This window comes from Balaenoptera ricei, chromosome 4 (genome assembly GCF_028023285.1).
Source record: "Balaenoptera ricei isolate mBalRic1 chromosome 4, mBalRic1.hap2, whole genome shotgun sequence".
Taxonomy (NCBI): domain Eukaryota; kingdom Metazoa; phylum Chordata; class Mammalia; order Artiodactyla; family Balaenopteridae; genus Balaenoptera; species Balaenoptera ricei.
In genome coordinates this window covers 17,958,025-17,983,331 of record NC_082642.1, presented here as the reverse complement: position 1 = coordinate 17,983,331, position 25,307 = coordinate 17,958,025, and the positions used below count along the sequence as shown (strand labels likewise).

The window sequence follows — 25,307 nt, the reverse complement described above, 5'->3', positions numbered from 1 at the left end:
TATATGTGGAATCTTTAAAAAAAAAGATACAAAAGAACTTATTTACAAAACAGAAACAGACTCACAGACACAGAAAACAAATTTATGGTTACCAAAGGGGAAAGGTGGTGGGGGGAGGGATAAATTAGGAGTTTGGGATTAACATATACACACTACTATATATAAAAATATATATATATATATATATATATATATATAATAGATAACAAACAAGGACTTACTATATAGCACAGGGTACTATACTCAGTATTTTGTAATAACCTGTAAGGGAAAAGAATCTGAAAAACAATATATATATATATATATATATATATATACACACACACATACATATACACACACACACACACACACACATATATATATATGACTGAATCACTGTGCTGTAACTAACACAACATTGCAAACCAACTATACTTCAATTAAAAAATATAAATAAATAAGTTAGCCATTCTAACAAGTGCATCAAGGTATGTATTGTGATTTAATTTGCATTTTTCCAGTGATAACGATTAATGAACATCTTTTAATGTTTTTACTTGCTATCCTTCTATTTCATTGAAGAAGTATCTAATCTGGTCTTTCACCCATTTTTTAACTGGATTCTTTGTTTTCTTACTGTTAAGTTTATAGCGTTCTTTACATATTTCATATATGTATCCTTTTCCAGATATGTGATTTTCAAATATTTTCTCCCATGTAGTCTTTTTATTAATTTCTAACTATTTTTCAATTTCAGTTTTGATTTACTCTTTGATCCAAAATTTTCTTAAGTGAGTTAATGGGCCACAAATAAGAATGGAATTTAATAATAACACAATGTCGGTCTGGAGAGAGGTCATTCAGTGCTGATGGGAAATGTGTCTTGCTTAGGCAGGGCCTTTATCTGAGTCTTGAAGAATAAGTAGGGGTTGGGGAAAAAGTCTGTAGTGATTACAGCAACCTTGAGGGTTATCAATTAGGGGCTATAAAATGGTAAGAGTCCCAAAGTACAAAGTAGCAGAGGCTTTCTTAAGACATCCCCAGGCATTATCTTGATACCTCAGATTAGGTGATGCAATGCCCACTTCATCTGAAGAGCAGCACCCCCTCAGACGTGGCCTTTTTTGTGGGCCAAAGGTCCCCACCTACTGCTGCGTGGCAGGAAGATTTTTTAACATGGTCTGGAGGTCTCCTTAGAAGACCACTTAAATGAAAGTGTGGCCAAGGTTGGGCTGATAACTACAGAGTGTGAAGTTCGGTCTATTCATTAACTTACTTGCACAGTCCAGTTGCTCAGAGAACACAGGGCGAAGTGAGGAGGGAGAGGAGAATGGCAGGAGACCAGGTCCTGCCTGGCTGGAGAAAGCCTGATGGAGGTCATGCAGGGATCAACAAGAGAGAGCTCCTAGATGGGCAGCCTGACTGGCCCTTCTCTGCCAAGGTCACAGCAGCACCAAACCAATCAAAACTGAGTGGAATTTTTAGGAACGAGTCAGTCAAAGAAGTCTTCTTGGAGAGGGAGGGACTTTTTTGTTTAATTGAAGTATAGTTAATATATTTACAAGGTTGTGTTAGGTTCAGGTGTACAGCAAAGTGATTCATATATATATATATGTCTGATTCATTTCAGATTCTTTTCCATTATAGTTAATTACAAGATATTGAATATAGTTCCCTGTGCTACACAGTAGGTCCTTGTTGTTTATCTATTTTATATGTAGTTTGCTTTTTGTGGTTTTTTTTTTTTTGGCCAAGCCTCATGGCATGCAGGATCTTAGTTCCTTGACCAGGGGTCGAACACGTGCCCCCTGCAGTGGAAGCGTAGAGTCTTAACCACTGGACTCCAGGGAATTAGTGTGTATCTGCTAATTCCAAACTCTTAATTTAATCCTTCCCCCCACCTTTCCCTTTTGGTAACCATTTAGGAAACATAGGAAAAGTTTGTTTCCTATGTCTGTGAGTTTGTTTCTGTTTTATAAATAAGTTCATTTGTATCATTTTTTTAGATTCCCCATATAAGTGATATCACATGATATTTGTCTCTGTCTGACTTACTTCACTTAGTATGATAATCTGTAGGTCCATCCACGTTGCTGCAAATGGCAATATTTCATTCTTTTTTATGGCTGAGTAGTATTCCACTGTGTATATATACCACATCTTCTTTATCCATTCATCTGTCGATGGACATTCAGGTTGCTTCCATGTCTTGGTTATTGTAAATAGTGCTCCAATGAACATTGGGGTGCATATATCTTTTCGAATAAGAGTTTTCTCTGGACATATGCTCAGGAGTGGAATTGCTGAATCATCTGTAACTTTATTTTTAGTTTTTTAAGGAACCTCCATACTGTTTTCCATAGTGGTTGCACCAGTTTACATTACCACCAACAGTGTAGGAGGGTTCCCTTTTCTCCACAGGAAGAGAGACTTTTTGAGCAAATTCGTAAGAATTTTCTAGAAAGGGAAGAACTAGGCATTTTTCAGGGGGAACAGGAAGAACACTAGTGTGGGGCAGGACCCGTCACATCACTTCAGGAGACAAGGCTGGCTGAAACAGACAGGGTGTGCCCGGGAGCTTCAGGGGAGGGACTTCTGAAGGAGGCCTTGAACATCAGAATGAGGAGACAGGTGCTATAGTGCAGGAGTTAATATGCCCCTTGTCCCTCTGGTTTTCTGCCCACATGATGGACCAGCCCAGAGTGCATCACCTGGGGCTGCATCTCTGTGCCTGCTAGAAATTTCCACCCTCTCACCTTTCCAAATATCTACCCAACTTGCTCAGTCCACCCCCTGCGGGGGGCGTCTTTCTAGATCCTGTACTACACCCTGCTCTCTATATGCCAGCGAGCTCCTATAGCACGGTCCGTCTGAGGAGTTCATTTGGCCCCTGGCCCTGATGTAAAGTTTCCAGTGTGAATGGTCCAGACATGGCCCTGGCACTGATCAGGTGATCAGTGTACATTTACAGAGGAATGAGAGACATCAGGGGACATCCCAATCCACTAAGGCCATTTTGAAACTGGTATCTGTTATTGCCCCACTATTTATTTAATATCATTGGCAGGGGTTTTGATTTTGGATTTTTTGGGGTTTGTTTTTGTTTGGCTTAAAATAACAGAAATTTAGTCTCTCACTTTGGGAAGCCAGAAGTCCAAAATCCAGTTATTGACAGGGTTGGTACCTTTTGGAGTTTCTGAGCAAGAATCAGCTGAGTGCCTCTCTCCTAGCTTCTAGTGGTTACTAGCAATCATGGCATGCTTTGGTGTGTAGACACATCACTCCATTTTCTGCCTCCATATTCAAATTGCCCTCTTCTGTGTGTGTCCCTTTCTGTCCCCTATAAGGATAGACTTGTTAGATTTTAGGGCCCCCCTAATCCAATATGCTTTCATCTTGATCTCTACCCTAATCACATCTCCACTGGGTTTTAAATAATTAAATTAATAAGAGAAGTACCAGGACTTCCCTGGTGGCGCAGTGGTTAAGAATCCACCTAACGATGCAGGGGACACGGGTTCAAGCCCTGGTCTGGGAAGATCCCACATGCCACGGAGCAACGAAGTCCGTGCACCACAACTACTGAGCCTGCGCTCTAGAGCCCGCGAGCCACAACTACTGAGCCCACGTGCCACAACTACTGAAGCCCACGCGCCTAAAGCCCATGCTCCACAACAAGAGAAGCCACCGCAATGAGGAGCCCATGCACCATGATGAAGAGTAGCCCCCGCTCGCCACAACTAGAGAAAGCCTGCACTCAGCAATGAAGACCCAACGCAGCCAAAAATAAAAATAAATAAATAAATAAAAATAAGAGAAGCACCATCTTATTCTGTCCTCTAATTCTTGGCCTCTGTCAGATTCAAAGGAACAACCTGAGGTTTTTTAACTCTTCTTTCCTGCTCTTCCAGCTCCTTGACATCCAGACTCTGAAATATGGTCCCATGGAAAGGCACAGTCTTTGGCAGGTGCCAACCCCAGCGTTGCCTCTGGATTCTGTCTAGAAAGCCCTACAGAGAAGAAAGGAAGTCTTGTCATTGGCAGACATGTTGTACTCATGGGGTTCAGAGAACAAGGCATAGCTGTCGGTTATGGTTTCCACTGAGATAGTCAGTCCACACAGAGGCCACCCTGACTGTGTATCAGAGAGTTCCTGTTTTTCATTGCTGTGTAACAAATTACCCCAAAAACTTAGTGGCTAAAAACAACATAAACATTTATTATCTCGTAGTTTCTGTGGGGGCCAGGAGTTTGAGAACAGCTTAGCTGGATTGGAGGATCTGCTCTGGAAGGTGCCTCACAGATGAGAGGTGTTGTTGGTGAGAGGCCTCCACTGCTCTCCCTGTGGACAAGGGCTGCTCAAGTGTCCTCATGACGTGGTGACTAGCTTCCCTCAGACTGAATGATTGTAGAGCGAGCAAGGAGGAAGTTGTATCCTTCCACGACGTGGCCTTGGAAGTCACATACCATCACTTCTGCCACCAGTCCACGTTCAAGGGCTGGGGGGGTCCGGGGGCAGTGAGGCTTCACCTTTCGAAAGAAGGCATGTCAAAGAATTGGCCAAAATATTTTAAAAACACCACAGCTCTCTTCTGCACTAGGTCTCCACCCTTCTTCTACTCTGTCCTCAGCTACTTGGTCTAATTACTATTCTGCTCCTCCCCACCTTCTCTCCCAGAGCCCCAGGGTCCAGGGTCTCTGCCAGAGTGGGGTGTGTATGTGTGTGGTGGTGATGGGGTGCTGGATTTGCTCGCAAAAATCTCTTCCTGTTCTGTATGCTAAAGAACCTTCTCAATAAAAGGTGAGGACAGAGAGAAAGGGGCTGGGGGAAGAAAACATCCTATTTGACACATGAAAGTACATAATTTTAAGCAATTTCACTGACTTGTCAGAGATTCCGTTTTTTCATCAGGAGGTTGGGGATGGTAATATTTATCACACAAGATTGATATATTAGGACTATTTTAGTCACAGGTAATGGAACTCTGACTCATACTAGTTAAGGAAACGCAAAGGAGCTAATTGGCTCATAAGTCAACAGCCCAGTGTTAGGGTTGGCGTCAGGCAGAGCTGGATCCTGATGCTTAAATAATGAGACATCTCTTCATCTCTTGCCTCTGCTTTCCTCCGTGAAGGCTTCAGTCCAATAAGGCTCTCTCCATGTGATGGCTCTCAGCAGTCGCAAGCTGACATTCTACCCTTTCAGCATCCCCAAATGATAGAGAGTATCTCTCTCCCAGTGGTTTAAACTAAAAACCCAAGATTATGTGCCAGGGCCAGTGACCCTAGGTCTGACTGGCCAGGCTGGTGTTGTGTGTCCAACCCTGGAACTGGCTGGGGGCAAGGGAGTTAAGTCCTGTTTGAACCACATGGACCAAGTGTTATTACCAGAAGAAAGGGGACCAGACTTGGAACAAGCAAACTGTCAGTGGTCTACCACACTGATGGTGAAGGTTGAAGGAGATAAAGTGAATAAACTGCCTGGCACTTTATGGGGAATGTTTTTTTTCTAGATTCTTCTCTTTTCCTCTCTCTCCAAATTTAATCATTTGATAAGTCAGTGGATTCTCTGTTAGATTTGTTGCTTGCAGCCGCCCCTCCTCTCCATCCCACTGCCTTGCTATGGCCTCTCACTGCCACTCTCCTGGACCATTGTTGGAGGACAACCTCACTGACCCCACTCCAGCTCTCTCAGAGCACCTAAACCAGAATCTGGCTCTGAGAGATCCATCACCTCCACACACTTTCCAATGTCCCCTTGGCTACAGAGGTCCATATGGATGGTTTATGGCAGAGAAAGCTGGCTGCAGTTGGGTGACAGTTAGCTGGCTGGGATGGAGTAGAGATGCATGGTAGTCATGGAGCTGGGCACCACGGTTCCCAGTGCAGCCCTGGAAATCGGAGCATCTATGAGCTGAGGGAGACCAGATGGCCAGATTCTCAGCCTCCACATCCAAGTAGCTCCACCCTCCATCTCCCCCAGGAGAGAAGAAATTGCTTCCCATGCTTTGATCTAAAACGGAAAGTGCCTGGCTAACCCAGCCCATCAGTTCTGTAAGGGTGTTCATAGTTAAGCCAGATGGAGTTTGATTTAATGCAGAATCATTTATTTATTTTAAATTTTATTTATTTTAACTGGTTTTTAAAAACGTTTTTATCGTGGAATATTTCAAACATCTACACAAGCAGACAAGATAGTTTAATGGATGCCATACACCCATCATCCAGCTCTGACATTTATCAAGTCATGGCCAGTGTTACTTCATCTCTATTCCTCTGCTCTTCCCCTCCATAATTATCCTGAAACAAATCCCAGACAGTATGCCATAAATATGTCAGTGTGTTCTCTCTAAAAGATAAGAACTCTGAAAATACATGACCATAATGCCATTATCACACCTAAAAATTTAACAGTATTTCTGCTAATATTATCAAACGTTGTCAGTGTACAAATTTCACTAATTATCTCCTGTCCTTTGTGATTTGTTTTAGTTTTTGTTTTTGTAGTTCATTTGTGTGAATTAGGATTCAAATAAAGGCTAAATAGTATGATTAGTTGATATGTCTCCTGAGTCTCTTTTAGTCTATAGGTTCCCTGTCTGTATCTTTTTTTGTCCCTTGCAATTCATTTGTTGAAGAAACCAAGTTGTTTGTCCTCTAGCTTCTCACATTCTGAGTTTTGCTGATCGCATTCCTGAAATGGCCTTTAACATGTCCTTCTGCCCCTGTGTTGCTTATTAATATGTAGTTAGATTGGACACTTGACCAGACTCAAAGTGAAATTTTTGGAGAGACCACTTCAGAGGTGGTGTGTGTAGGAAGCACGTAGGTCTGGTGGCCTCTCTCTTTTGCATCCACTGTCAGTGTAGATAGCAACCATGACTCTGGACACCAGGAACCGTAAGCTCTGCCACTGGTGCCATCCCAAAGCCAATCCCTGTGGATTCCCAAAGGATCCAATCAGCATTATCCACCTCACATAGTTCTTTTTCCAAATCTTTTCTGTTGGGGGCATATAACTGAGGGCACCTCGGTCTTACACCTGGAGCCTGGGTGCAAGTAGGCTGGGAAAGCTAGTTCTCTCTTCTATTAATACCTTGAAGAGATGGAATTCCTAATGAAGAAAGCTCCTTAAACATGGGAGAATTGCTCACAAGATGGCAGACAGCCATAAATGTGACAGTTGTCCACTAGGGTGTCTGAAACAATGGTAGGACTGAGAGTTAAGTGCTAGGAGTTCAAATAGGGCCTCCAGTGGGAGCCCGTGGTGTTGGGGAAAGGGACCCATTGGCCCAGAGATCACATCCATGAGGGGCTCTTCAACTTTTGACATTATCACCAAAGGAAGTTACACATGAAGGTCACAGAGAGACAGTAATGAAGTTCATTCTCCACCTTTAAACTTGTGAACCATTATTGGACCAGACTGCCTCAGGGGCACTATGAATTCGCTAATTTTACAAATTCTGTAATGATCTTGGAATTAGCACAGCATAGTTATATTACACTGTATTTTTGTCTGCTAAACTATTGGTTACATGCAACCATTTAAAATAAACAACAATTTTGTCATTCTGATCTGATATTTCTTTATTGAGATCATCTCAAAAAGGGGAAATGGCCAGGATCACCCTTGAGAAGATGAGAACTCAAAGAAGCAGGGGTTGTGGGCTGTGGAGAGGGGACAAGACGACCCCAAAATTGTCTCTGAAGGATGGGTCGGGTTTTGGTTATTGGAGGGGAAATGGGAGATGTCATGATTGGTAAGTATTCTTCCCAGAGTAAAACAAGTCCTTTTTTCCAAAGAGACAGCCATCCCTTTCCTTGTCCCAACTCTGCCTGAGAGGAAACCCATTCCTGTGACGTGGGTGATTAACAGGTCCCCGCCACCTCTGTTAACTCAGCTCTGCAGGTCTGCAGGTCCCCAGCTCAGGGCGGGATGTGGGGCTGGGGCTGAGTGGGTGAAGGCCCTGGAGACTCAGTTCTGCAGGTGGGGTGGGGTAGCGTGGATAAGGGATATTTCAGAGAATTAAGCAGAGTTGAATTGCAATGCAGCATAGAGCTGTTTAATTTGCACCTGAAAGGAACGGTAGTGGTGTCCTAATTAACCGAGACAGAGGTTATATATTTGGGCGTCCAGAGAGGTCCTTGGGGTTCACGTGTTAGAATTTTCTTGTGGGAAGGTTTGGGAAGCTGCCCAGAGAATGACATTTTAGGGGCCTTGGGGGTTTCATGTCAGAAGTCCATCCTCCTGCCAGCCCTGTGATGGAGGGTCACTGTGTCTGCATCAGAAGCCCTGGGGTCCCTGTCAGTATCCTTTGGGGGTGTGGTGGCAGACAACCCGCACTGGGGTCTGCACCCCCAGGAGGTCGGAGAGAGGCTCTGCACGAGCCTCCTCCACCCACCCCCGCCGCTGAGGCAGCCTGGGGGCTTCCTGCTCTAGAAACCCACCCCTCCTGATTTCTGTTAACTGCTTCCCGGCTGCCCTGACCTTGGCTCCTCCCGCTCTTCCGTCACCCACACTGTGTTGTGTTGTCATGTCTGCAGTGAAGTCATGTTGCTTCTACCCTGAAGTGCCTCTCAGATCTCTGATTTTTTTTTTTTAACCCATACATAAATTGGCTTGTTATACACCAGGCACTGTTCAAATCTCTTTGCAGATAAAATATACATCTGCTCTAAGTTGCTTACATAGATTAATTTAATCCTCACAAAAAGTCTATGAGGAATTATTAGTCCCAATTTACAGATGAGCAAACTGAGGCACAGAGAGGTTGCATGACTTGCCTTAATCTCACAGAGCTAGGAAGTAGCAGAGATGGGACTCGAACCCGGGCCACGTGGCCAGAGCTTAGCCACTCAGCCACTTCACCCCAAGTTCCCAGTGAGGGCCTTCCATTGCCCGAAGCCCAGCCTCAACCCTCCCACCTGAGTTGCTGCACATGGCAGTCCTGGTTTATTTTGGTTTTTAAAATTTTTTTTTTTTTTTAATTTTTTGGCCACACCATGTGGCATGGGGGATCATAGTTCCCTGACCAGGGATCGAACCCGCGCCCCCTGAGGTGGAAGGGTGGAGTCTTAACCACTGGACGATTAGGGAAGTCCCCTTAGGTTTTGAATATTTGAAATTATGTGATGTAAATACTTTAGTAAGGTCTCACTTCAGGTGTATTTTGAAATAATGTAACCCTTCCATTTGAAAAATGTGAAAAAAACAAAAACAGCAAAAATTTCCAAGTTGGCAGTTCCAGATATTTGTGAGATGGAGTGACACAATTTCTACAGCCTCGTGGCACCAGGTGAGCTGGTAAATAGGCAAACTCCATCATTTGTCATCCTGTGGGCATCACAGAATTTTTGCCATGCTTTAGAAATTCAGTAAGTGAATCCATTCCTAGTGCCCAGTTATGTGATCAGTCACTGTTGTTAGAATTGAAAATCTTTTTTATAACTGGTAACAATGGCATCCAAGTGTCAGTTAAGTGGTGGAGCTTGCGGTAGTGTTCCCAAAATGGAGCCAACATCAATAGCTTTGCACTGGAAGTCAGAAGTGCTAAAATGTCTCAAAGAGGGCTGAGCAAGCACCATGATACATACAGCTACCAATTTAGGAGCAAGCACTCTCCAAGCCATTGGAAATGGAGCTGAGAAAATGGAAAGCAGAGGTTAAAAGCCCAAAGCCTGCTTCCCTGGTTATAGATTTATGTACAATAAGAAACATCCCTCCCACTTGACCTGTACTTCTTTGGGAAGATTAATCTCATATGAAGTGAATTTCAATTAAATGTGACTGCCCTGTGCTAAACTCCAACTGGACTCCTCACCTTTTCTTACTATGGAGAGAATGGCCACCAGATTAGTTGTGCTGAAAGGTGGATCATGCCACTCTCCCGCTCAAAAACCTTCTGTGGCTCCCACTGCCCACTAAAATAGGTCCTAGTATTCAAGCTATTCAATCAGAGTGAGGAGTCTCCCCTGGTTACCAGAGGCTCCCAAGGGTGGGGTCAGGACCCCTACATCACATGCACACTCACACCAGCAGGGCCACACCATTGAGACCCCCGTCAGAACCTAACCGTTGGGTTGAGGCATTTATGTATTGGGAGTGGAAGTCGGATGGGGTCTCAGTACCTGGGATGGGATGGGAAAGCCTGGATCCCCAACAGGTGTGGTGTTCAATCAGTGCCTGGCACACAATAGGCCTTCATTAAACATTTGTGTGATGAATGAACGAACGGTCTTTACAAGAATCTTTGCCTTTGAGTTCTCTACCCTCAGGGACAAAGACCAAGGCCACAAACGTGAAGGGGGTCTCCAGGATCTTAGGCCATTCTGGACTTTCATCTCCTTGGTGTAGGCTAGCGAAATGACCTCGGTAATCAAAAAACTTTAAACATTTCTTATGTTTGTCTAGGGCAGGGTTTCTCAACCTTGACATACTGGGCTGGATAATTTTTTGTTGTGGGAGCTGTCCTGGGCATTGAAGGCTATTTAGCTGCATCCCTGGCCGCTACCCAACTAGATGCCCGGAGCGCCATCCCCCAGCCCAAGGTGTGAAATCAAGGATATCTCCAGACTTTGCCAAATGCCCCTGGGCGGGGGCTGGACTACCCCCAGGTTAGAAACACTGGTCTAGGGCAGTGACTCTCAACTCCAGTGGCATACTAGAATCATCTGGGGAGCTTGGAAAAAAAAAAAACTGATGCCTGGGTCCCACCTCAAGACATTCTGATATAATTGGTCCTGGGTAGTGGCCTGGGTACACGAAATTTTAAAAGCTCCCCAGGTAGTTCTAAGGTTTAGCTAAGTCTGAGAGCCACTGGTTTAGCACTGGGCAGTCTACAAGTTTTATATGCATGACAAGCCTCACGAACCTCTCTGTGCAGGAAGGGAGCGGGATTATTACTGTGAGTTTCTGACTAGAGAAGTGAGGTCCAGAGCGGTGTGGTAGCCCTGTGAGTGGTGGTGTTGGGATTCCATCCCAGCACATCTGACTCCTACCCCAGTGCTCCTCCCAAAGGGCAGGGCCCAGCCTGGGCAGGTTTGGTGTTCAGGGTCCTCAACGTGAGTCTTTCCTTTCCCAGCGGTTCTTCCTACCCATGGTGTCCCACCTCCTCACTCAGTGTCCCCATTTCTTTATGCAAAGGCACAGCTAGCAGTCATTTACACTTTAGTGAGAACACGAGGCTGCTTTTCTTCTTCCAGGAGGATTGGCAAGTTATGCCTCATCTGTAACAGTGAAGAGGAAGGCTTTACATAAGCCCATAGATGGGGTGGGGATGGTTTTGGGGTGATGAGGTGTGTATTCATGACATCTCTGAAATTAAATCCAGTTGGCAATTGTCTTTCATTAATGTTCACCTCATTCTAGCTTTGAGTTTAAAATTCTATCCAGGTCCATTTCATTTACAAACAATTTTTGGAGCATCTCTTGTACACTTGTAAGTGCAGTCATGAAGTCACTGTTGGTCCAACCTTAACAAGGCTCTAAGTTCCGAGGTAGAGGACATCCTGGCCTGCTTCTGGCACTCACTACACCTTGGCCCTGACTGGACATATGATATGGTAGGTACTTAAAACACAGATGACTGAATGTCAGGCCACAGACCCGGGACCCAAGCCTGTGCCCTGGAGAGAGACGGTACAGGTGTAACATCAGGACTAGATCTGCAGGCTGTGGCTGAACCTCTCCCTTCCGCTCAGGGCTGGCGTCAAGAGCAGCCAGCTTCAGAAGCCTTCAGAGAAAATGTGAGCACAGTGGGGTTTCAAAGCCTTTCCAAAATAGACATCTCGAGCAGAGACCACTTTTATTGGGACGGCTTCGTTTGAAGAAAAGGGAAAGAGACAAAGCCAGGAGACAGACTCTGCTAACAGATGCAGGCTGGCTCTCTGCCCCATGCTGTGCAGGGGCGGGGGGGGGGGGGGGGGACCCTGGCCCCTCCCCGTCCATGCCACTCATTCCTCGAGACTAAGGTATGTTCAGGCTTCAGTTCACCTTTTTGAATACTTGCTTGCAGACCACACCCTGCACTCTCATCTCCTGAAACAAAAACAGATTCTTGTTATTGACCAAAGCAAGGTCACACTTGGGGCTCAGCGCATCCAGGGGCAGGGGCTTGGAAAATACTCTGTGACTGCTATTATTCCCCAAGAGTTGGTCTGAACTAGACAATTCCTTGGCGAGTCAGTTGAACTGGATCAGTGGACATCGGTCTTGGCTATGCCCTATAGACAGAGCTGGCTGGAGACAGACGTGGCTCAGAGCTGACTGACAGGACTCTCAGATGCCTCCCTCCGTCTACTACCCTCGACAAGCCAAAGGCTTTAAGAACGTCAGGCCTGAGCCCAGGTCAGAGTCTGTGTGCAGGGCTGCAAGAAATCAGGGCCAGACACAAGGCTCAACCGCCAAAGGGGTCACCGCAGACCAGGGTTGTAAACTAGCATGGTGGTTCCAAGCTTCAGCTGCACATTAGAGTTACGGGGGGAGTTTGAAAAATGCCTGGGTTCCAGGCTAGACTGGTATCAGTACCTCAGAGGGTGAGGTCCTGGAATTGCTATTTTTAAAAGCTCCCAGGTAGTGCTAAATGCAGCTAAGAAAGTCCATGCTCTGCCTCCAGGGCAACCCCTGCGGAGTGTTGCCAGCAAGAATGACAGCACAGTGTCGCCCTACCTGTGAAGCTTTTTGTTTGTTTGTTTGTTTTGGTAGGAGTCTAGAAATCTGAATATTTATGTGACATCTCCAAATTTTTAAATTACTGGCTGAAGAAATTTGAAGCCCATGATGGCCAAACAAAAGAGGCCTGTGGCCCGCACTTTGCAACCTCTGGCAAAAAGCCACAGAACTATTGAGCTGACAGGGCCAATGGAGATCACATAACCTACCCTCATGGCTCTGCAGCTGAGGAAACAGAGGCCCAGGAGGGAGAAAGGCTCAAGGTCAGGCATTGCAGCCCAGGCTCTACACGAGCCTAAGCAGCCTCTGAATATGATGTGCCTCCTCTCAGCGCTCACCTGTCCCAAAGCTCCTGCAGACCCTGACCCTGGCAGGAGCCCTATGTGCTAGGATGGCATTTTGCAGATGAGGTTGAGGGAAGGAAGGCACCTCCCCAAAAGTCAGAATAGACCCTAGGTCACCTGGACGAGGCCCCTTTCTCAGAAGGAAAGTAGCTGGGGAGTTCCAAGGTGGCAGAAGGAATGACAGGAGGTCTCCGCTCAGAGGGCAGGTGTTATTTTTAGCCCCCCAGAGGCTAAGGCCCCTACTCTGGATTTGGGTGTGCTTTTTCCAGACAATGGATAGAATAGAAGTGGCTTTGACGAGTGATCCCAGGCTGGAGGACAGGGTGAGTGGGGCCCACACCTGAGCCGAGAAAGGCTTCTCCTCCTCCAACCTAGATTGTAGAGATTGTAAGCAGATAGGGTAGGGAGTGCCCGGACTTAAAAGAAGCCATTTTTGGCCTAAGCCATTTTGTGATCTAAGCCTGGCTACAGTGCTTGCCCTTGAACAGGTCTCAGTAATTACTTATCTTAAGGGAAGTGAAGAAATGCAGGAAGCAAGGAAAAGCAGTCAAGTTCAGTGACTTGTTTATCACAGTTTATCACAGTTCAGTGATAAAACAGGGGCCTAGTTCCTCCTCAAGGGATACACATAACTATCTTTGAGTTCCTCGGGAACTAAGGCCTCCACCCAGGTGGAGGATGGGATTATGATGTGGACCTTTTCTGACCCTCGTGACTTCAATCAACTAAAGCTTGGACTCTGTTGACCTTTGCCCCATTTCAATGCTGAATTCTCCTCTGCTCAAGCCCCTTCATGAATACACATGTGCCCTTGGCTTAAAACTTCCCCAATTTTGCTGTTCAGGGAGACACAGCTTTGGGAAAGGTCCCCGGTGTTCTCCTCACTTGATCCGAGTAATAAACCCTTCCTTCTCCCGACCTCTGGCTTGGTTGTATCTTTTGGCTCGACACCCACCAAGAGGTGAACCCAATTTTCAGGTAACAAGATCATGTCTTGAGAAGCTTAGAGAACTCGCCTGGTTCTGGCTAGCCACAATTTGGCATGGTGAAAACAGATATCATTTGGGAGCAAATGTAAGTTCTGCTGTCTTCTAGCTGTGTTACTTGGATGTGAGCCTCTGTGCCCTCATCTCCAAAATAAGAACCATAACAGTACCTGGCCCGTCGGGCTGCTGAGACAATGGAAAGAGATACAGAATGCTCCCCATCTCACGCTTAGCAGATGCATCCCCTCACCTCCTCCCTCTGATTGGACAAGTGGGTCAGCCTAGACCTTGAAAACACATTGCTCGGTTTTTAAAGTCACTCAAGCATCTTCCCCAGGGCCTTGGAAGAGAAGCTTCAGAGCAGAACCAAGGTCCACCCATGGTGCCTACTTCCAAAGTCCATCCAGACCCCAACATGACCAGGGCGTCTGGGGCCCAGCTTGGCTTACCTACCCTCCGTACCCCCGGAACCTACCAGGTGCAGCTCGTCACCCTCAATCCACTGGGTCCAGCCACGTCCCTCCTTCTCGCCCTTCTGCACACACTCGAGCTTGTCCCCGTCCCAGCTCACTGTGGTCTGCGGAGCCAAAAACCACAGTTGTCAGTCTGGAGCCAGCAGCCCCTGGGCGCTGGGGGAGGGGCAGCCCCAACCTGGAGAATCCAGGGTGCGCTCAAGTCAACTTCATTACAGAAAATCTGCAGCCTCATTCTCCTTGTCCATCACGTGCTCTTATCAAAGCAGGCAAATCGGTTTTAAAATTCACAAAAACCTTCATAAATTTCATTTAAATGGGTAAAGTCACTGGGGCGGGAGCTGTCGGTGCAAAGGCTGAGAATGGGGCTGGGAAGGGAGGAGGGGTTTCTGAGGGTTGAGTGCACACCGGGTTTGGGGGTGCGTGAGGGCTGCTGGCCTGCATCTCGGTGGTGAGAGGCAGACTTCTTAGAATATCCTGCTCATCCCCAGACATTCATTCATTCATTCATTCATTCACTGTTTCAACCTTTGCAAGGTCTTGGGACACCAAAAAAGAGCCCCCCCCCCCCCCCCCGCCACCGCCTCAAACATCTTTTCACTGCCTGGAGAATGGCCTTAGATATACATCACCATCTGCGGGCACAAACGGCAGCTCTTCCAGGCACGATCCGCGCTGACTCTGGATCCTCATGACTGTCCACGTGGAGCATGGGCTAGCATCTCTGCTCCACAGATCAGGCTAAGGGACTTGCCAAGTCCAGCCAGGTGTCAATGGCAGAGCCAGATCAGAACACGGATCTGTGACGCTCAGAGGTCCCCCTCCCCACTGGACTACGCTGCCTCCCTAGGTGCCCAGCGTCACCAGAGTTACAGACCAGAGGCTGCGGGAGCCCAGAGGAGACTCAGGGAAGGGAGGTGCTGGGAGGAGAAGGTACCAGGCTGGGCTTTGAAGGACAGGAGAGCAAAGCGGAAGCAGAGACAAGCAGGCGCTGGGAGAGAGAGCTTCTCTGCGGACCACGACCGGACAAAGGCACAGAGACTGAACAGCACGGGGCGTGCTCAGGAGCTCCTCAGGCAGGTTCCACATTCCAGGGGACCGTGGGGGAAAGAGGAGGAAGCCCCCGGTCTGCCCGTCCGGTCTGGCCACCACCCCTGCCTCCGGCCCCAGCTTTGAGCGCTCACATCTTCCCTGAGCCCTGTGTGCCCCGCCAAGTACTGGGCGTGCTGAAGGGCAGACAGACAGGAGGAGGAGGCCCAGCCTGTGCACATGGACCCACCCAGAAATACAGGGCTCGAAGTGCTGGAATTTAGAGGGGAGATGGTCCAGGAGCTCGTGGTCTAGACTGGGACCTGTGTGCAGTGGGCATCTCCCATATCCGCAGCTACCCACCTCCCATCCACATGGGCCCTGCCTCCCCCTGTAGAGGTTAGAACCCCATTTGCCCCTTCTCTGTGCGGCTCTGAGCAAGTTCATCACTCCTCTGGGCCCCAGTGTCCCCATCTGTCATATGAGGTGTCAGAGGCCATGAACTCAGAGGCCTTGGCTTTACAGAGGTAAGGTTCTAGGATTCTTGTGTTCCTGCCGTGCTCAGCTGAGAGGACAGTCAGCTAGAGCCTGATCAAGATTTAGGAGATAAGGAGGAATCTGGGAAATGAGTGTGGAGTGAGTGGGCCACTCCCTACGGGAGGACCACCCCCCCCTTCCTCCCCAACCCCCAGTCTCACGCCTGAGCTTGTTGATCTCTACCGCCCTCTACTGTTGGGATGAAGTCTGCAATGAGAGGCGGGCACAAGGGGAAGAGGTGGAGCCAGTGCGCCCCCAGCTCTGCCCAGGCATCGATCTGCCCTCTGCTCCTGGAGCCCAGAGGGAAAGGGGCACAGGAGGACCTGGTGGGGGGCGGGCGGCTCCTCTCCCTGGTCCGGAGATCACTCGGGGCACATGTCCAGCCCCAAGCCAGAAAGAAGGTCCCACCTCCAAGTCAGGACAGAATGAAGTGAATGTCTCATGAGGTGGGTCGAGGGTAAAGGCCACCAACGACCTCAAGCCACAGACAAGATGCCCATTCACTGGGCGCCTTGTCCATGCCCAGACTGTGAAGGGAAGTGGGGACTGAAATCAGACGTGCCTCAACTTCAAGGAGCTCGTAAGAACACTTGGCCTCCTCATCAACTGAGCTTCTCTTCATGTGTTTATCCAGAAGTCTACCCTGCACACTGAGGGCTCCAGACGCTATCAGAGGCCAAGAGAGACCCACTGGTGCTCAGTTACAATAGATACACTTCTGTCTCTACCGGAAATATTAGAGTCTATGAGCATATTCATACCCTCTGCCCTGGAAAACTCGAGAAATGCTCAAAAAAGAATATAGTAGTAACAAGAATACCTAAAATCTTGCTTCTTCAGAGATAATTAGATTTTGGTGTATTTCTGTCCAGTCTTTATACATGTGTGTGTGTGTGTGTGTATACACACACACACACACATATATTATTTTTAAAAAGTTCGATTGCATCATTTATGGTTTTGCACCCTAGTTTCTTCACTTAATAGAAGCAATTTTCCACTTCAACAGATATTCTTCATAAGCATTATTTTAATTGTTATATAATATTTAGGAAATGGCTATGTAATTTGTAGTGCCCACCCCGCACAAAATGAAAATGAGGGCTCCTTTTTAAAAAATGATTAAGAATTTTAAGACAGTGACCTCAGAGCATTAAACCAAGTGAGGGGCCCTTCTGGGCACAGAAGCCTGTGGGACTGCACTGGTCACAGGCCCATGAGGACAATTCTGGTAGTATTTCACTGTACATACATACTTATTTAGCCCATTACCCATTCCTGGACTTTTAGGTTATTTATAATTCTGTGCTACTATAAAGAAGACTTCCTTGTATACAGTTTTGAGCACAACGTTTCTTTAGAATAAATTTCCAGAGGAAAAATTGTCGCATGAAAGAGTGAGCATAGTTTTAAGGCTTTTGATAAGGATCACCACCTTCATCTCCAAAAGGCTCACACGTGCTTCCCTTCCAATGTCAATGTCAGAGAATGAGCACGAAAGAGATGTTCATTAATAGTAAAGCAGGGCTTCCCTGGTGGCGCAGTGGTTGAGAATCTGCCTGCCAATGCAGGGGACACGGGTTCGAGCCCTGGTCTGGGAAGATCCCACATGCCGCAGAGCAACTAGGCCCGTGAGCCACAATTACTGAGCCTGCGCGTCTGGAGCCTGTGCTCCACAACAAGAGAGGCCGCGATAGTGAGAGGCCTGCGCACCGCGATGAAGAGTGGTCCCCACTTGCCACAACTAGAGAAAGCCCTCGCACAGAAACGAAGACCCAACACAGCCATAAATAAATAATAAATAAATAAAAAAATAAAAAATTAAAAAAAAAAATAGTAAAGCAGGTTAGGGGCTTCCCTGGTGGTGCAGTGGTTAAGAATCCGCCTGCCAATGCAGGGGACATGGGTTCAAGACCTGGTCCGGAAAGATCCCACATGCCGTGGAGCAGCTAAGTCCATGCACCACAAGTACTGAGCCCGCGCTCTAGACGCCGGGAGCCACAACTACTGAGCCCACGTGCCACAACTACTGAAGCCTGTGCGCCTAGAGCCCGTGCTCCACAACAAGAGAAGCCATCACAATGAGAAGCCTGCGCACTGCAACAAAGAGTAGCCCCTGCTCACCGCAGCTAGAGAAAGCCCGCGCACAGCAACGAAGACCCAACACAGCCAAAAATAAATTAAAAAAAAAAAAATCTAAAAAAAAAATAGTAAGGCAGGCTAGGGAGATTGGGATTGACATATATACACTAATATGTATAAAATAGATAACTAATAGGAACCTGCTGTATAAAAAAAAATTAAATTAAATAAAAAAACCCCAGTAAAGCAGGCTTTGCTCCTGTGCTAACATGTTACACTTTCTGGATCATTTGACATCTTTTAACAGGGACCGTTTGGATATAGATTAATAAAAATACCTTACCAAAAGAATGATGGATGGCGCAATTTCAGGCTTCATGATAGATCAAGGGATTCAGGGAGCAGAAGGCTCTTTGAGCGTAGAGAACCCTTTCTTAGAGGCCTACAAATCAGACCCTCAAAGAGAAGGATCCTTAACGCACTAATGCTATGTCAGTGTCCAGAGCAGGCACTTTCTCAGCCCTGAGTTCCCGCTGACTCTTGACCCAGAGTGAGTTGGATGGAAAAGAGACTATTTTCGTCTGTATTGGATATACAGAGGAGGCTGAGCTCAGAGAGGTTAAGCGACTTTCTCAGTGTCACCCAGCTAATGAGGAAAACAATTTGGGCTGGAACATGGGCCTTGTGTGACTCAGTGCCCCCTTGTTTCCCAGGCCAGGCTACGCACCCAGCCGATGTCTGCTCAGTTTTTGGGGGGTGCAGAGAAAACATGGGCATTATGCTAAGACTCTGAGCAGCCCCCCGGAGGAACACACTTCAGTTCAGCCCAACCACTGCTGAGTGTAGGGTGCTGGGAGCCAGAGATGGGTCCTGAAGGCCCCTGGGCTAAGAGATCACCGCAGAGACGGGCAGACAGAGAAGTGCCAGGCGGTTACGGCTCAGTGTGGTAGGTGCTGCCATCAGGGGAAGCACAGGGGCTGCAGTGCCCAGGAGGGCCCCTCATTTTCAGAGGAAACGCAGCTAGTTTTTTAAAGTGGGGAGGCATCCCAAACAGAGTGAATTACGACAAGCAGGCCAGTGCTGAAGGAGGGGCGAGTACGAGGCTGGGGGGTAGACAGGGTCATAGCGCCAGACTATAACTGAGACAGTGGCCTGGAGCATGTTTTCAATGCCCCCCAATGCTGCCTGCGCCCTCACACAGCCCCATGGCTCTGATCTGCTGGGTGGAACACTCCCTAGTGGGCCAGGGAGTCTGCCGGGCTGTCCTCTGGGAAGCTCAGCTGTAATTTACCCTGGGCTCCTGGTACCTGCCGCCCTCCCACCCTGTATCAGGTTGACCCAGTATTGTCAGCATAGAACATGTTCCTTGGAGTCAACGGACCTGGGTCCTCTGTCCCTAACTGTGTGGAATGACCTTGGGCAACAGGATGAACCTCTCTGAGCCTCAGGGCCCTCATCTACAAAAGGGGGATTCATGGTACCTACTATGGCAGACTGTTCCATCGGGGCTCCCAATGGGTCACGTGACATTCACGCCCTTGTAAAGACCCTCCCACATTGATTCTGGCCTTGGCTGCGAGACTGGCTCTGGCCAACAGGACAGCAGCAAGCGTGAGGTAAGAGGCGCCTTCAAAAGCCCTGGTACGCTGGGGGCTCGTCCTCTCGGGACCCTCCCCTCTCGGAACCGAGCTGCTGTGCTTTCAGGAAGTGCAGGTTATTCTACTAGACTGAAAGCCCACATGATAAGCCCCAGACGATGAGAAAGCAGTCACTGCCAGAGGTTGTGACAGTCTGTTGGTCGCCCCAACCGAGCCTTTAGCTGAATGCAGTCACATGGAGCCGTGGACACTGAATCAACCTACAGCATCGTGAGAGCAAGTGGTGGTTGTTTTAATGTATTACGTTTTGGGGTCGTTTGTTATGTGGCTTTGGATAACTGCAAGACCTACTTTACCAGTGTATGCAGAGGATGAGAGAAAATATACATAAAATGCATAGGGCTGGCATATGGGTCCCGAGGTAATGGTAATCATGATGTCCAGAGCTTAGATAAGGGTGGGATTTGCCTGTCGAAGTTGAACAACAATTAGAGCCTTTCTTTTTTAAGTTGGAGATTTGTGAAGAAGTGATGGACAAGCTATTCACCATGGCTACATGTTTCAGAAGCTCCTTCTTTTCCAGGAGACTTGGATCCAAGAGGAGACCCTGCAGGGGCTGCCTGCTGAGCCGGGTGCCCAGGAGCCCTGCGATGTCCGCTTCCCCTAAAATTTAGTTAGTCTTTGTTTAAGCAGAAGATCTATTTGGAGACTCCCCACTGACAGCCGCGATGGCTCTGAAAATGCGATTTAGTTCTCCCACTTTGCTGTTCCACGTTCACATGTGGTGGGCATGGATTTTTCTTTTTAAGCTTTGTACCCTGTGGGAATAAACCAGCCATTTCCCAGAGGATCAGATTTGTCCTAAGAACAGAAAAGGGGGGCGGGGGGACGATCACCTACAAACAAATGAGAGGAAAGAAGGAAAAGAAAGAATGTTGGGAGGGGGATGTAGCAAACAATGGTCACTTGTTTTCTTGTGACACAAAACATAGCTTCTGATAACGAGGACTCCTTCTGTGACCTCGCTCTGTGATGAGCAGCCACCTGTGCCACACCAGGCAAAGTCTGGGACAAGGCTCAGCTTGCCCTGTGAATGCAGATCTGAAAGGGTCTTGAAGAGGTCATTCAATTCAGTCGCCCAGCTTGGACACTCACCATTGCTTAATCCATTTAATCAGGGTCTAGTGGGGGAGTTTCAGGCAAGAAGATGTTCCTGGTGCTTTTCAAGTGACACAGGAAGGCAGATGCCAGTGGCGGCTGAGGTGGGCATGGTACAAACCACGGGGATAGGCAGAGCTGCCCGGCACCCCACTTCTGGGAAGTCCACCTTGGAAACGAAGCCCAGACAAACCCAAGAACAAGGGGAAAGCATGGCCACCTTCAACTCCCCTCCCAACGGTAATTCTCACCGCCTAGACCATCTGAAGTCTGCAAACGAGCTGGTGCCCAGGGCAGCTGGTTCTAAAGCAAAGCCGGTCTCACTTTTCTATTAAAAACTAATAACCTCCAACACTTTGGCCTTGTCAGCAGCTTTCCCGGAGATACGTGCACCAAAAGATGAGTGAAGACAGCTTTGTATTACTCTGACAGGGGGCTGTCACTTCAAAAGCCATTATCCAGCTCCCCTGACCACTTGGAAACCCGAGCTGGCACTGGGGTGACATAGAAAACTCAGCTCCCGCAGGCAGCCTGGGGAAGCTGGCCCCAAGGAAGCCTCGAGGCCCCTCACCCTGTACGAGTGACCTATACCGGGAGTGACAGACCATTCCCACTAAATGGACCCATCTCTTGGCAGTGACCTGACATGAACCACAAATAGTGGGATTCAGCTTGGCTGCCAAGAACTTGTGACGTTCCTTAAAGCTCCCACGTGCCCCAAACATCCACTCTCATGAGCAGGGGGAGGATGGATGGGTGGTGCACCCCACTCGCCCGCCCAGCTCTGGGAGGCCCTCTGCTTACAGAGCCACTTCCCAGAGGGCTGGGACTGGACCTTACTGTCTCTGTGGTTCTAGAGCCAGGTCCTCAGAGGGGAGGTCTTGTCCATGGCGGTGCTGCTTGCAAAGGGCAGAGCCAGGACTGACCCAGGTCCGACTCCCAAGCCTGTGCTCTTTAAATTTAAGGGGAAAATTGAAAAACCAGACGGTGACTAGACACTTTCTAAGCGCGATGTGAATCGCTAAAAGATACAAACTGGCCATTCCTCCTGGAGTTTGATGTTACAGTGTGCTTCCCGCTTTGAGGGTTTCTGGAATAACAGAAGGTTCTCAGCCTCCCGTGCCTGTGAAATAAGTGGGTGGGTGGGAAAGGCAGGGAAGGTAACTGAGAACCTGCCGAGTGCCAGGTATGGTGCTGGGGGCTTTCCACCTCAAGATTTAGAGCCAATCAAAGTTAGGCTTGTTAAGTAACCAGCCCAAGCCTCCTCGGGGTTAGGGGTTGAGCCATCATTTGAACTCGGTTCTTTCTGGCTGAGGCCATGAGCTGCCCTGCCTGGGAGGTCAGGTTGGGTGAGCCTCTGATCCTTTCCCAGGGGAACGGCAATGACCTAAAATCAGCACATTCGGGGGAAAAGCCGATTCATTCTGTAAGCATATTAAAACTAGATTAATAAGGCCTTAAAACACGAACGAGTAATTAGGCACATAAACACCGTTAGAAGCAACAGCTACAGACCAGTAAAGCCACAGCAGGCCTTCGTGGGCATGGGCAAATGTGATTCCAATACCATGAAGAAGCGAACAGCAAATGATAACACGATTCTTAGGACAAACTAAATGATAAACTGTTAAGACTAATCTTGACATGAAAATTTTTAAAATTCCTTAAACATTCCAGAAAGTGCCCAGGATTAATTTTAAAACAACAAACCACCAGAGAGCTCAAGGCCCCATGAGGCCAAGGTTCTGGATGGGGAGGGGGAAGTGAGGCTGGAGAAGGTCACAGGGATCCTGTGGAACTGGGCTCAGTCATTGCAGGGACCCAGCACCAAGGGTGGCCCTGAGGCTGGGCTGGACCCAAGCTCTGCCATGGAGCAGCTCAGGCTGGAGGGAAGACAGACATGTAAACTGGCATCAACAGCACCTGTGTGTTGTGTGCTGGGTACTTCCTGGTGTAAGTAATAACAACACTGTCATTATCACCATCACCATCATCACCTTAAAATCATCTATTTAATACTCACTATGTGCTGGGCAGGGTATTAAAGCGTGGGTCATATCAAGTTGATTCTTTAAACCTCCTGGAGCAGTTATGCTTCTCCCCATTTTACAGATGTGGAGACTGAGGCTTTAAGGTCACCCAGCCATGAAGTACAGAGATGAGGTTTGACTCTACAGCCCATGCTCTTGGCTACTGGGCTCTGCGGTTCCCTGATCTAAGCTGACCCTTGAATGAACAGTAAGACTTTGCATCATGGTTCTGCGTAAGGAAGCATCATTCAGCAAATGCGGGTTCCACACCTGCACACCAGCCTCGTGTGCTAGAAATAGAGGCAGGGGAGGTGAGAATTTTGTTCTCAAGAGCTCACAGACTATTGAAGACAAGCAGACAGAGAATTCCAGCAAAACGGCAAGTGCTGGGTAGAGGCAGGTGATGGTGATTTTGGAAGTGGGAAGGCACCTCATCTGCCTCTGAAGTAGAGACAGAGGTCCATCAGGGAAGGCTTCCCGGAGGAGGTAATGCTGGAACCGACACCAAAAAACATCAAGAGAGTTAGGTGAAGAAGTAGAATCTGGAAAAGAGGAACGAGGGAATCCCAGGCAGAGGGAACAGCCTGCACAGATGCAGGGAGGTCAGGGGCTGCATGAGTGAGGCTTCTAAATGGGCTTTGCCAGGCTGGACTCTCATGGCATGATACTCCCCAGGGAGTGTGATCCTGCACCTCCGACCCTAGAAGTTCCCAGCATCTCTTCTTCCTCACTTCACATCTATGTGGCTCCCACCAGCCAAACCTGGTACAATGGAAAATCCAAATATTTGCTTATCTGGCAGGCAGAGCTGGCTTTGCTACTTGGACAAGTGTAAGAAATCGGCCTATTCTCAGGTCCACCTGCAGTGGGGGTGGAATAAAGGAGGGGCCGTCCTGCCAGAAGGTACTCAGAGGGTCTCAGAAGGGCAGAGCCCACCCAAGGCCTCATCTCTTCCACGAGAGCCTCTGGCCCCTATTTTTTATCTTGCAAGGCGAACAGAAACAAACAGTTCCCAGAAGATAAAAGATGGTAGCTCAGTAACCAGGGAAGAGTGAGCAGGTCAGGATCTCTTGACCAAGAGTTCTTTGGGCTCTGGAATCCTTTTATTCACTGTAGGATACCAGCCCCTACCTTAGAATCTATGGCAGAGAAAATGCACATTACCATTTGTTGAATCAACAGAACGAATGAATGGCAGAAAACATTCTAGGGGTACTCTTGTAATTTACACCTTTTTTTAAATGACAAAATATCTCAGGCATATGTTTCTTCTTCCATAGACTAGTCTTATATAAACAGGTTAACCATTGAAGTGACACTGGCCCCGAGTTTCTGAGGCCTGGAGTGCTTAGTCATTGTGCCAGGAAGAGCATGAGTCATGGTTTCAACCCCCTTCTCCCCAACTCTGAACCCATGTCCTGCTTACTGCTCCCACATGAACATCTTGCTGCCATGGATGCCATTGACATTGAACCTGGCAGGCTGTGGGGCTCGTCTGGCCAGCAGACAGCAGCCTGACTGAGCTGGGCGTTCAGGAGGGACCTGATGACGGCCTTGGATAGAGGCGGGCCTGAGCTCCAATCCATCCCCACCTCTTTCTAGCTGGGTGACCCCAGCAATTTACCTTTTGAGCCTCCATTTCTTCATCTGCAAAATGGGGCTAATGAGTCCCGCCACAGAACAGAGCCATCAGGATGAAATGAAACCAGGGGTTGCAAGGACCTGTTGCAGCTCTGGACTCTCAGTAAGCACTGGTTTCCCCTCTGCTCTTGACCTTGCAGCCCACCCCGCTGCCCCGCACCGTTCTCCATCAGGGTGGAGAGGCAAGTGCCCTTTCAGGCCAGCCTCTGCACGTGTAACCCTGCTAGCTCTTCTCTGGGTGGCCAGGTGTCCCTTCACACATCGCCACCTCCAGAATTTGTCTTCTGGAGCACACAGTTTACAAGGTGAGAGAATTACTAATAACAGCTCATATTGATGGAGCAGTTGACTGCAGGCTTTCTTGCATCTAATCCTCATTGTGAAGTAGCCTGTGAAGTAGATCCCTTACTTGACAATAACTCCCATTTCACAGACAAGTGAAGGCATAGGGAGGTGAAGTAACTTGCTTAATGCCACCCAGTTTGTAAGTGGCAGAGATGGGATTCCAAAGATGACAGTCTGGTTCATGGACTGAACCGGTTATGACACAGCCGGACTGCCAGGTCTTGCCTCAGAGGGAGACGGGCTGTGGACAAGTAAGAGCTTAGAGGAGGGCCAGGAACAACCGCCCTCAGCCCGGAAGCTGCAGATCTCGGCCAGCAGCACCAAGCCTGGCACATACTAAGCATAAGAGACATTAATTGTTATTATTTTTACAGGCAAGAGATATTCAGAAGATGGGGAAAGGGGAGAGAGATATTAAGAAGCAGAATC

General features: G+C 48.0%; 1 protein-coding gene across 1 annotated transcript in view; it reads right to left on the bottom strand.

Moving 5' to 3' along the window:
• Positions 1-4,177: 4,177 nt before the first annotated feature.
• The window catches only part of RBP1 (retinol binding protein 1), a 31,411-nt gene continuing 10,281 nt past the window's right edge, over positions 4,178-25,307 (bottom strand). Inside the window, exons 3-5 of the mRNA XM_059920216.1 lie at positions 14,461-14,562; positions 11,978-12,022; positions 4,178-4,512 (exon numbers count right to left, since the gene is read on the bottom strand). Coding sequence (XP_059776199.1) covers positions 4,366-4,512; positions 11,978-12,022; positions 14,461-14,562 — 294 coding nt within the window. The 3' untranslated portion in view covers positions 4,178-4,365. The remainder of the gene's footprint in view (positions 4,513-11,977; positions 12,023-14,460; positions 14,563-25,307) is intronic.